Source organism: Rattus rattus, chromosome 16 (genome assembly GCF_011064425.1).
Source record: "Rattus rattus isolate New Zealand chromosome 16, Rrattus_CSIRO_v1, whole genome shotgun sequence".
NCBI classification, from domain to species: domain Eukaryota; kingdom Metazoa; phylum Chordata; class Mammalia; order Rodentia; family Muridae; genus Rattus; species Rattus rattus.
In genome coordinates this window covers 42735931-42748632 of record NC_046169.1, presented here as the reverse complement: position 1 = coordinate 42748632, position 12702 = coordinate 42735931, and the positions used below count along the sequence as shown (strand labels likewise).

At 53.8% G+C, this 12702-nt stretch overlaps 1 protein-coding gene across 1 annotated transcript in view; it reads left to right on the top strand.

Annotated features, from left to right (window-relative positions):
- Ttc28 (tetratricopeptide repeat domain 28) overlaps positions 1-12702 on the top strand; it is a 407017-nt gene that overhangs the window by 345013 nt on the left and 49302 nt on the right. Inside the window, exons 8-12 of the mRNA XM_032886506.1 lie at positions 708-1231; positions 4237-4346; positions 5854-5983; positions 8029-8247; positions 9826-9991. Coding sequence (XP_032742397.1) covers positions 708-1231; positions 4237-4346; positions 5854-5983; positions 8029-8247; positions 9826-9991 — 1149 coding nt within the window. The remainder of the gene's footprint in view (positions 1-707; positions 1232-4236; positions 4347-5853; positions 5984-8028; positions 8248-9825; positions 9992-12702) is intronic.

Genomic DNA, 12702 nt, shown 5'->3' with positions numbered 1-12702 from the left:
GGCTGGGCACCCGCGTAACTGTCCAAGCGGCACGACATTGCTGTACTAAGCACATGTCCGTCTGCTGTGGAACGGGGAAACCGAGGCTCAGGCGATGAGATCTGTATGCCCAGACAACCGGCTCCATCTGCCACAAAAAGACGTGCTCCTTCTGCTCTAATTGTCTCTGAGCAGCACACACCAAAGGCTGTGCCGGCCAAGGGATGCCCCCCCCCCAGCAAGGCGGGGGAGACTCAAGACAGGGCCTCCCTCAGGGGCAGGGGATCAGGGCTCCTGGAGGGGAGGAAGAGGTCAGACTAATCGTCACCCACAGACTGCTCCAAGAAACTCAGGGTGAGCGATTTATAGCTCCTGTAAAGTGATTTCAAAAGCACGGTCTAAGCAGGAGTGGAGGCGGGAGGCCCGAGTCCTGGACCCCGCTATCATCGTGTCTGTTAATATATTTTATGTTTCCTCGGGGGTGCGCGTCCCACTGAATTGCAAGCTCCTGGGAAGGTCACTAAGGGATGACTTTTGAATTGCTTTCCAGATTATGAAATTCCTCTGCATCTCACTCTAAGGGCGCGTGATAGATTTTTAGCTAGAGAAGGAGTTAAGAGCCTCTATAGTAAGTGACAGTGACGAATGCTTTTCATTTTCTCAGGGGCTTTAGAATGTCTGCACCTGCACAGAGTGATCTCACTGCTTCTCTGTCTGCATCCCTGCAGGGCGACCGGGAGCTTGCAGCAGGCCCTTGTGTGCTTTGAGAAGAGGCTCGTGGTGGCCCATGAGCTCGGGGAGGCCTCCAATAAAGCTCAGGCCTATGGAGAGCTGGGAAGTCTCCATAGCCAATTAGGGAATTACGAACAAGCCATCTCCTGCCTTGAACGCCAGCTGAACATCGCCAGAGACATGAAGGACAGAGCCTTGGAAAGTGACGCGGCCTGCGGCCTGGGGGGTGTCTACCAGCAGATGGGAGAGTACGACACAGCCCTGCAGTACCACCAGCTCGATCTGCAGATTGCAGAGGAGACAGACAATCCCACATGCCAGGGCCGAGCCTACGGGAACCTGGGTCTCACCTATGAGTCCCTGGGCACTTTTGAGAGGGCCGTGGTCTATCAGGAGCAGCACCTGAGCATCGCGGCGCAGATGAACGACTTGGTGGCCAAGACTGTGTCCTACAGCAGCCTGGGCAGGACTCACCATGCCTTGCAGAACTATTCGCAGGCAGTCATGTACTTACAGGAAGGTAGGCTAAAGGCTCTGCCAGGGGAGACTCCGCCAGTGCTATAGAGTGAGGGTCTCACAGTCCAGGCCATCCTCACCAGGTGTCCCTGCACAGTTTTAAGGTGTTTCCCTTTCCTGCCCCAGCTCTCTGGAGCTTCCTCCCCGTCTCTCGGTTCTGGTACCTGCCCCTAGCCCGCTGCTGGAATAGCTGATAGCCCTTTGGTTGTCAGAGCAGCAGCTGGTCACATGACACATCCTCGCTAGTCGGATCATTAGACGTGAGGGCATAAAATCAGGAGAATCCAGACCGTGGAGACCTTCCAGGAAATACCTAAGCATCACGGCCTATGGTTCTCAGCTCAGACACAGCAGCCGCTAGCCCAGTGTCTCTACCTGGGGGCCGGCCAGGCTTCTTCCGGTGTTTGCTCTGACAGTGCACAAACTGATGTCCAGGAGCCAGCCTGGAAATCGGGCACCTCTCCCTCCGCTGCTGCAGAGTCTGTTGATTACCTGAGGCCGATGGCGCCTTCCTACATGAGCTAGAATCTCACAGCAAAGGGGTTGCCTCTCCTCCAAACTGGGGTGTCCCTGATCTTGAAGCTCTCAGAGGTGCACAGGGTCACTGTATATATACAGGAGAGGGTGGGAGGTAGGTGCGCTCACTGGTGAAGAACCGGGCTCCAAGTTTGAGGCTCAAACGCCTTTGTAAGGGCTTCTACCTGCAGCCCCTGAGGCCAGATTTTAGTTCTCACAGCAGAACTCAGACATGCCCTCTTTGCTACCTCCTGCTTTCTTTTTATCTTTCTTTCTTTTATGGTCTTGAGAAGCACGTGTTAACTCTTTTCACACACTAGGCATATCCTTTACACTGAGCTGAACCCCCAGCCCAGGAACTGTTCATGTGTCCCCATTTTTGCAGCCATGTCACCAAGGCTTGGAGAAGTACAGCGGTTTGACCCTAACTCTCTAGTTCATTGCAGAGGGAGCTCAGTCCCTGTGTGGAGTCGTTTCTGACCTCACAGAAACTGCAGGGGTAGAGCAGCTATACCCTCCTGTTCTCTAGCCCCAGGAGACGTCCCCAGGCTGGGAAGCAGGAGACTGGGTAGACAGCAGCTACAGCTGGCATGGAGACGTTCTGAAGCTGGAGCCACTTTCCCACCCCTCTGTGGTTCCTACGGCCCCTGGCTTTGCTGTGTTGTAATGGTCCAGCCCCTAGGGGTGGCTTTCGGCTGAACCAGCCATGTGTGTGACCCAGCATGCAGGGTTTGCAAAAGGGGCCTTACTGTTAATTCCCCTCTGAAATACCATAGCAGCTGGCTCTGCTGGGATACTGTCACAGGATTCTCTATTTGTGGAAAACTCTGCAGTTTGTTTTTAATTGTCTTTTGTGATAAGTCTCATAGAGTTCTAAAAACTCATCTTTGTGAACTCCCATAGTGTTGGAGAAGATTCATGAGCCTAACCAGGTCCCTCTAGTGTACTCTGAGCAGGCCCAGCACACAGTAGAGCACCTAATGGCACTCTCCAGGTGCCTGGCAGGGGTCCTGCAGGCCTGCAGCAGAGGAAGGTCAGCTAGAAGTCACCCACCCTTACCTTGCCTGTCCTGTGCAATGGAACGCTTGTGGGTCTGTGTCTGAAGGGCTCCCAGGTGATGTGGCTTGACACAGGGCGTTTCACCCAGCTCTTCTCACTCCGGAAACCAGCAAAGGAAGTCACTTAGTCCAGAGACTCCCAGGGTTTTACCACCACACAGGAGAGCTGTCCAGGTGGAGTGGAACATGCAGGCTCCCAGAAGGCAGTTCAAGTGCACCTTCCCAGTGGTCCTTGGACACCTTTCTTGCTGGGGATACACTCGGAACCAAGCAAGGCCCCTCTCTCATAGAGTTTGTCTCCCAATGGGGTTGTCCAAAAAAAAAAATCATACTTCTGACCCAGACCAAGGACTTGCCAGACATCTGCACTGTAGGGTCAGTGCGGTGGGCCCTTTGAAAGCCATCCTGGTTCTCCCAAGGACCACTGCCTCTCATGTGAATTATTTCGATTCTCCTGTTGCCCACTGGCATGATTCACGCTCGGAATGCTCTCTCTGAGCCGTGTGAGCCATGTGTTTTGAAGTTAGGAAGCTCACCCCAGAGCAGCACTACTCACTCACAGCAGCCACTCAGCCAACTCAGGAATCACACGGGCCCAGAGTGCTTGACGCTGGCTGGCATCCTGCCCTGACCTAGATGAGAGAGGAGCCCTAGCTTTTGTGCATTGTTGAGCTGTGGGAGCCATACGGTGGCTTGTGTGCGGAGAACACTAGAATGCAGGCAGAGTGTCAGAGACCAGCGTAGTGACCGATAATGGTGAACTGCGACTGTCAGCCTTAGCCCCACAAAGCCCTGGAGGTGGCTGGTGCCCTGAAATCCCACAGCGTGCTGTGAGTGAGTGACCCACCGCAGGTGCCCATGTGGAGACCATGGCAAACGAGGGCAGCCATTCAGCCTCCCAGCTCACAGTAGCACTTGCATTGCAACCCCGCTGAGGCACATCACAGATGGGACCCAGAGCGTGTCGGCAGCTTCAGTCACAGGAGCAGGGTCCGGCCGGGCACCGTTCTGCTTTGAAGAGACACTCATGAGCCTCTCATCAGCACTGCCTGGAAGTGTGGGGTGAGGTAGAAAGTCATGTTGTCTTAGCCTCTGTGCCTGGCTGCCAGGAAAGGCTTTTCCCAGGCAGAGAAGCTGCGGATATCAATGTATCAGCCAGGACTTTGCAGAGCTAAGCACATTGCACCTGCAAGGGCAGCCAGGTTAAGGGTACATTGGTTTTCCTGCTTCTCCCTGCCCTACCAACCCACCCACTGCCAACAGCCCTGACCTGGGCTCCTGCTGCGGCATCTCCTCACTTCCTGTAACATTGGAAGCGTCCTCGCCCCAGGGCCGGTTTGGCGTTCCCTGCAGCCTTCCTTACATGTATGCATCAGAAGCGAAATCGCCGATCGGTCCCTGTCCCCTCTCCTTACGGCTCCCTGTCTGCTTTCAGGTTTAAGGTTAGCTGAGCAACTAGGTCGAAGAGAAGATGAAGCGAAAATTCGCCATGGGCTCGGCCTCTCCCTTTGGGCCAGCGGGAACCTGGAGGAGGCTCAGCACCAGGTACGCAGAGCTCTGTCCCAGGAGCCCCAAGCACCCACCAGCAGCTGTGGAGCTCTCAGAGGTGCTGGCCGGTCTACTAGGCTAATGCGCCCAGAGTCCCAGCCCGTGTAGCTGAGAGATGCCAAGGCTCTCGGCATCCACAGGGTAGAGCTCTCCATGATTTCTGAGATTCTCTTATTGTGCACTGTTGCCATGGTTAATATAAAATCACGTTCCTTCTTCAGTGGAGATATAAGATCAGGGTGTGTGCCTATTGGGCTTAACCGCCCTTGGGGGTCTCCAGTTAGGGCAGAGGGTATGACTTCTCCCCCTTCCTCATAGAAAGTCCCCACTGCCGAAGAGGAGTGTTGTCACACTGGCTGTGGGCGGACAGGAGATGTCTGCTTCAAACTCAGTCCTTGGCCGTTTGAGTGATCACTGAGAACAGAGTGACCGGGTCCCTCCATGAGGGGAGTGAGGCCTGTCTCCAGTGGAGCGGCCTGGGCACAGGCTGGGACTGGGTCCGTTCTACAGCGTGCTGGGGTGTTAGGGTGCTGAGCCCTGAGTTGAGAGGATCTGAGTTCATTTCCCAGCACCCACACTGGGCAGCTCATAACTGCCTATAACTCCTCTTTAGGGTACCCAACAGCCTCCTCTGGCCACCACAATCACCTGCAGACACGCGTGTGAGTGGACACCCACTCACACCAATAAAAAATTTCAAATCCTCTTTTAAAAAGTATTAAAGGCAACGAAAAGGATTAATGTTGTTTCCTATGCACAAGAGCCAAAGTTTATATCACACAGCAGTCTACAGTTTTGAAAGTACTACTGCTCCCTGAGTTGTTCCTCGAACTCCTCGGGAAGACAGAGGACAGCGCTAGCCACAGAGAAGGAACAGGCTCTGTGTCCTGTCCAGAGTCCTGTCTCCATCCGCTTTTGCGCTCCGGGCTCCTGGCTCTGTGCTGCCAGCCTGTATAAACGTGGAGCTTTGGGGACCGGGTCTCCCAGGGAAATGTCAGATCTCTGGTCCTCAAGGTGCCCATGTGACTGAAACCAGCCCCATGGAGATAAGGAAAGCTCGGTCTTGAGGGCCGTGTTTGGGCTCTGTGACACTGGGCCACCTATAATCTCACTGCCCAGCGTGGCCCATCTCCAGTGTACCCAAGGCCCGGGGTGGGGGTTGGGGCAGTTACTCTTGTCTGGTGACAGAAGTAGAGGATTGCTGTACAGTAGAAGTTGCTGTTTGTGTTGATAATTGGTTTTAAGATTCCTTCAGAGCTCAAGTCCTAATCTTTTATATTCCCTCTTCCGTCAAAGATAGGTCACGTAAACTCCTAGTTAACTGGGGCTAAGTCTACTGATCTCTTCAGATCCACAGGGCGTACCTGCCTGGCAGTCGTCCTTCCGACCCCTTTAAAAGACGATTTCAGGTTGTGCGCCCGGGCATGAGCAAGAGCTGTCTTGCACCTATGAACCGCTGGGCACTGGTTGTGGACATTTGGGTGACAGTCTCTGTCCCTCGTAGCTTTACAGAGCATCAGCCTTGTTTGAAACAATTCGGCACGAGGCACAGCTGAGCACAGACTACAAGCTCTCCCTGTTTGACCTGCAGACGTCATCCTACCAGGCCCTGCAGCGGGTGCTTGTCAGCCTAGGTAAGAGCAGCTGGAGTGTGTTCGTGCGTGTGTGCGTGTGTGCGCGCGTGTGTCTCTGTGTGTGTGTGCGTGTGTGTGTATGTGTGTGTGTATGTGTGCATGTGCGTGTGTGTATCTCTGTGTGCGCGTGTGCGTGTGCGTGTATGCATGTGTGTGTGTCTGTGTGTGTGTGTGCATGCATGTGTGTGTGCGCGTGCGTGTGTGTGTCTGTATGTGTATGTGTGCGCGTGCGTGCGTGTGTGCGTTCATGCATGTGTGTGTGCGTGTGTCTGTGTGTGCGTGCGTGCATCTTTGTGTGTGTGTGCGTGTGTTCGGTAATCAGGGCAGACCATGAGGTCACAGCCTGCTATTAAATGGTCACTTTGTCATTCGGCAAAGATCAGCAGAGTTGTGGGGGCAAAATGCCAGTCCTGGTTTGCTCAGTGAGCACACTCTCAGCTTGTCCCCACCAGATGTCACCCACATAGGTTGATGAATTCAGTGTGACATGATTGGCTTAATCACAGGAGAGCAATTCAGATGCCAAGAGAGCAGAGCAAGTGTCCCCTCTCCCAACCTCCTCCCTGTACCAGGTGTCCCTCCCCCACAGACCCCTCCTACCTGCACCAGGTGTCCCTCCTCCACAGATCCCTGCTTCAGGTGTCCCTCTGCCACAGACACCCCCCACACACACACACACCCCTGGTGTCCCTTCAAGCCTCACTCAGGCTGTGTACTGAGACCAGCTGCCTCCGTTTCTTGCTGCCTATTGCTCATGCTCTGTGGGCCTATGCCCTGCACTGTGCCACACACAGAGTCAGGACTTTTCCCCCACCCCACCCTCAGCCTGTGGACTGAAAGGCAGCAGGGCGATCCACAGCCACCCTGCCCTGGGCTTTACTGTCCCCAGTGTCCCTTTCTCGGCTCTTCCACTGCCTGCCACGTCCAGGAAGATGTTTATATGAGTTGCTTTTGCTATGACAAAGCACCTGAGAAAAGCGAATCACAGAGGGTGTATAGGGTTTATCGTTTTTAGGGATGAGGACCACATTGGGTTTTGTGGCAGCAGTGAGAGCGAGAGGCAGCCGGTCACCTCACACCACAGTCCTAAAGCAGAGAGACAGGAACACTGGCCCTCAGCTGGCTTCCCCTCGTCTGTTAAAAGAAAGACCCGTCTAGATGCACCCAGAGCTGGCCACAAACCAGCCAAGGTGGCCGTGAAGACAGACAGATATCACAGTGTAGACTGACAGACACACAGTGTTTGTGCTTCAAGATGGGTGTTTGAGGCCTCTCTACCCACCTTTCCTTCCCACCCATCTAACGCTCAGGTTTCCTGGGACGTCATTTATTACCCATTATGATCACATTGTTAAACCCGTCCAGCACTTTGGGGATAATTTTCCAGTGTGTGCAGAGATCGTCCCTGCTGTTTCAGTTAATAAGTTAATAGAGCAAAGGAGAGTATTTGCACACACTCACATAAACCCCGTCTTTTGTAAGGCTGCCTGAACAACTGGGGGGCGGGGTGAAGCCTCTGGAGCCACTGGAGTTGTCTTGGGTCCCGGCCTCAGCCTTGTCTCCTCAGCCCTTGCTCTGGCAGCATTTCCATGTTGGTGTGTGCCCTAAAGTCTGTCCTCTGCAGTGCGTCCCTCGTGTTTCAGTGTCCAGGCAGCAGGCAGCAGGCATTCACAGCCCTAAGATGAGGCAGGGCTGGTGTGCAGACTGAAGGGCTGCAGGGAAGCTTGGGGAAGAAGCAGCCTAAGATCTACAGGGAACTCAGAGGCTTCAGCCCTTTGCCCAGGGGGGCAACAGAAGCACAGAGTGCCACGGGCTCTCAGCTCTAACAGCAGCAAAGACGCCTCCCATTCAATAACACCTGAACATCTCCACGGTCGGGACCTCACTGAATCAGTGAGCTATCAGAATCCCTCTTTCTGGGAACGGACCTGCAGCAGTAGACCCCAAGTTCTACCATGGCTGGCACAGAGCCCCCGAGTCTCCTCCATATCCGGTGGATGCTCACCTGCTTCCTGAATGAGCACACCCCTCCCTCTGTCTCCTAGGCCATCATGATGAAGCCCTGGCAGTAGCAGAAAGGGGCCGGACAAGAGCATTTGCTGACCTGCTGGTGGAAAGACAGACTGGACAACAGGACTCCGACCCCTACTCACCCATCACCATCGATCAGATCTTAGAGATGGTTAATGCCCAGCGGGGACTGGTGCTGTACTACTCCCTGGCCGCCGGCTACCTCTACAGCTGGCTGCTTGCCCCTGGAGCAGGTAAGGTCTCTGTTGAAGCACAGGAAGTGAGGGGCTGAGGGGGTGCTGAGGGGTGTCACGTAGGTCAGATGAAGGAAAACCTTATCTGCAATGGATATTCCGTGGTGGGGCATCCTACTAATAAAACAACCCAAGGAGGTGTGGCTCCTTGTCATCGGAAGAGAACACGTCCAGCATGGGAGCCCAAGAGAAGGGTGAGGTAGCAGCAGATATGCTCACCAGCTGCAAGTGATTTGGTCATTGTGACCCCTGATAACGTTCCGTACCGAAGCGATGATAATATAAGTAAATCGTAAGGTTGAATTTCTGAGTTTAACAGATTTCAATTAGGTTTTGTTGTTTTTGTTGTTATTGTTGCTTTGGGTTTTGTTTTGTTTTTTATTAGTAGTAGTTCTGTCAAAAAAAGTCTGTTTTAGAAGTGAAAATCGTCTTTGGTTAAGTCAGCACTAAGCATGTAGGATGTAACAGTTTCCCTGGATACAAAACTACTAATTGGCTGTGGGGCTATATTTTGTGCATAATAAAATGCTGATGACTTCCCCGTGCCGGGGACACCACCAGATCCAATTAGAGTTTATTGACTGGAGAAGCTGGTCTCATAATTGGGAATCTTGAAAAATGGGCTTCTCGCTTATCTGTAAAAAGTTCAGCTGCCAGAGAAATGTGACAAGCCTCTCTCTCTGTCCCCAGTAAAGGCGTCCATGTGGGGTGTGGCTTCTGTACCTGCTCTGCGTCAGCAGGAGCATCTTCCCCTCACAGCTGAGCTCGCCCAGGCTCCCCGCAAGCAGCACCCTCAATCTTCTGCCACACCTTTCTGTGCTGGGTTTAAGTTGCAATTTTCCTTAGCAACGTCTGCACCCCTGCCCTCAAGAGAGGCAAACGCCCATGCAGACAGGGTTGGCAGCTGGCAAATGTCACACCTTCTCTGTGGCGACTGCATTGTCGGGGACATATCTGACAGGTGGCATGCCCAGTCACGTGACAGTGAGACCTGTGTAAGGAGGCGGCTGTTGTGCCCTTTTGCTCTCTCTGCTGTTAATGAGACTGAAGCTCTTGCCAGGGCTGTGATCCAGCGAGAGGACCAGCACACCTCACTGCCATATGAGGACACAGCCCGAGCTTATTGCCAGGAAGCCACTGTGGGCCACCTTTCCCCTCCCCTAAAACCATTAGTGGCCATTGACCAGTGGGCTTTATTTTAGAATGCATGTGTGCCTATTCTGATCTGCTCTTGTGAAGTGAGATGTCTTTGATGACAGCTTCCACTTGGCTAGTTCCGGTTTTGTTCAAGATTTCAGTCCTTGCAAGGGTTTGACCTGGACACTTGCATGCGGATCACGGAAGCAGGGCTCCCCAGAGCACCATTCTAAAAGTGCACAGAAAGCGATCCACACCCAAGCTGTGTCATCAGAAGCTTGCCTGTGTCTTGATGGTGTGCAGTAAGCAGGCACGGCTCCAGTTCAGGAAGCCTGAAACCTCAGAATCCCAGCATGCCCGCCAAAGAAGCCACGCATCACCCATGTTCCCCTCTCCTGCTGTCCAACCGTTCGTGACCTTGCTATGTCTGCCTTGTTGCAGGAATCCTGAAGTTTCACGAACATTACTTGGGTGATAATTCGGTGGAAAGTTCCAGTGATTTCCAAGCTGGCAGCAGTGCAGCGTTGCCCATAGCAACCAGCTCTACACTGGAGCAGCACATCGCCAGTGTCCGGGAGGCCCTGGGGGTGGAGTCTTACTACTCCAGGTAGGAGGATGTGTCTGGTTCATCCTTGTTCCGTTTCAGGGTGAGTTTTGATGGGAGATTTTGGAACAGGAAATAGTTGAAGAAAACTTGCTTGGTCCCTTAAATAGACAGCCAAGTGTCTGCCATGTGTGGGCAGTCTCTCTCCTTAATCCCTGGAGCTGGGAAGGACCTCCTTTGAGATGTGGGTTCCCCGAGCAGGATGTGGCGGCGACTGTAAGCATGGCTGTGCAGGTAACATGACAGCCAACTTAAACAGAGGCTGTAAACAGTAAACAGAGTTCGTGCTGCAGCTGATGACAGAATCTGTACAGATCTGTGTGGTGGAGGGCTGAAGTCAAGAGGGCTGGCCTCCCAGATATCAGGGCTGGGGACAGAGGCAGCTTCTACAGAGTGGGAAAGGAATGAGCTGCTGGCGGTTTGTATTACCATGCTGGATTAGCTCGAACGTTTCCTCCAAACACTTCCTTCAAAAAGAGACCATGGGGGGGGGGGGTGTTTGCAAGCACCCAAGTCGCCAGTGGTGACCAAATGTTGCGTTTCTCCTATTTAACCCAGATAGGGCACCAGCAACAGACATATTCCACCCAAGTCCAGAGGGGTGATTCACGGAGTTTATCAGGCCGCCTTACAGAACATGGGGACTGGGGACACTTACGAGGGCATAGCTCTATCACCCAAACGTCCCACTTCAGCTAGGTACTGCGGGGGACAGTGTCATATTTCTCCCAAGTCAGGGGCAGCGGGCAGGACTGCTTACAGCTGTCAGGGAAGAGAGCGAATGGCTGGAGTTTCAGGGGGGATTAGTAGCCTTCCTTCCATGCGGGGCATCAGCAGAACTCATCCTGTGACACTGTAGTCTCTGATGAGGACAGTACTAGTCCTATTACACCCAGAGGCCAGCGCTCCATAGCACCAGCAGTCCAGAGTCCTCAGTGGCTGGGACTGGCCCATGGCAGTCAGGGTTGGTTCTGGGCAGAACCTCTGTTTTTGTCTCAGTGTCTCTGGTCCCATGGCCACTTTGCCTGGCTCCACATGTGGGCACTTGTTGGGGTGCCCATGTTACTTACAGAGGGGCTCTTACTTGACAAACAGAATAACCACTGAACAATGTAGCATCAAGGTAAGAAGGGAATGGAGTGGCCACCTGGTCCAGATCTCCCGTCCCACCAATGTCCGTGGCACACGTGAAACAGACTTGTGTACAGCCGTGCTGGAGCCGCAGCAAGGGGTCAAGCGTGCTGGTGTCAGAGCGAGGGTCAACACCGTCTCTAGCCCTCACCAGTCTGCTCTTCGTTATGAAAATTAGTAACTCGTTTTGAGAAAATAGGGAAGCATATAAATGTCGTCTTCTAGTGTCTGTTTTTGTGGGAAATGATGAACAGGCACCGTGGTTGCTAGGCATCCCAGGCCGGCCTGGCTCTGGCCTTGGGCAGTGCCGTGGTGATTGCAGGAGTTGTTAGTACGGTTAACTACAATGACATGGAAACATGGATGTCCTCTGAGGTTTACATCGTGAATGCCCAGAAACTAGGTCAGACCAGAGGCGGGCAAGGCTGCGTCTGCAGACTGCACAGCATGTGTGCCAGGCTGCTCCCTAGCCCACAGCATTCCATGCCTTAAAGTGAAACACAGGCTGAAGAGCGTGCTGGCAGAGGAGACACAGAAGGGAAGGTGAGCGGGGAGCCAGGCAGGGCCCACCTCTCTCAGTGTCGGGGACTTGGAGACTGGAGTCCATGGCGAGGCTGCTCCCACTGTGCACATGAGGCACTGCGCCCTTGTCTTTACCCCCCACCCCCCACGGGGCAGTGGCTCAGCCTAAGTCCCTGCTCTATGCCAGATACTGGGCCAATGATGACGAGGGCGGGCAGCCCACTCACCGACCATCAGTACGGTCAGCAGCAAGAGACCAAAATCCTAGTGCATGTACAAGTGCACCAGGGTGGCAAGACGGTCTGAGCAGGGAAGGGGCGCGTAGCCTGCACCGAGAGCTCCAGAGGACCCGAGTGAGAAACATGCTTCTGAGGTCGCCGTATCCTGAACATGTAAGCCTTTGGAGGCCCCTCAGGCCACCGCTCCTGGTGCCTGGGTGCTGGGCCTCTCGTCAGCCTTTGTGATGACCATTTGGTCTCTTGAGCAGGAGCTATCTGCAGTGGCAAGGTTCTGGCTTGGGCAGCCGCCTAGAACTAAGACTTCACTCAAGAGGTGAGGCCCTTCTTGGGCAAATTCAAGATGTCAGCCCAGGTTTCAAACCAAGGCCTGGAGCTTGATAAATGCATGCAGGAACCCAGATGGGACCTGCTGCGTGAATCCTCTTACAGAAGCATGGGGAACAACTGTCCAGTGGGACCTCTTCTGATAGCAACTGAGCGGCCACAGCCAGGCCGGCTCAAGACAAAGCAGCCGTCAGTGAAGCTCAGCCCACTGAAAACATACATGCCACCTCCTCCCCATCCTCACGTGCCTCAATAAAACCACACAAGCAAAAGGAAAGGTCTGATTTGACCTCCAAATGAGGGTGCTGCTTGAGCTAGAGGCGCAGCCATGCTGCTTTCCCACAGTCTCGATTAGAGAATGTCTCTGAGCCTCGGTGGTGACACACACCTTCAATCCCAGCACTCAGGAGACAGAGACAGGCAGATCTCTGAGTTCCAAGTTCAAGGCCAGGCTGGTGACAGTAAGTTCAGGACAGCTGAGGCCACACAGAGAAACCC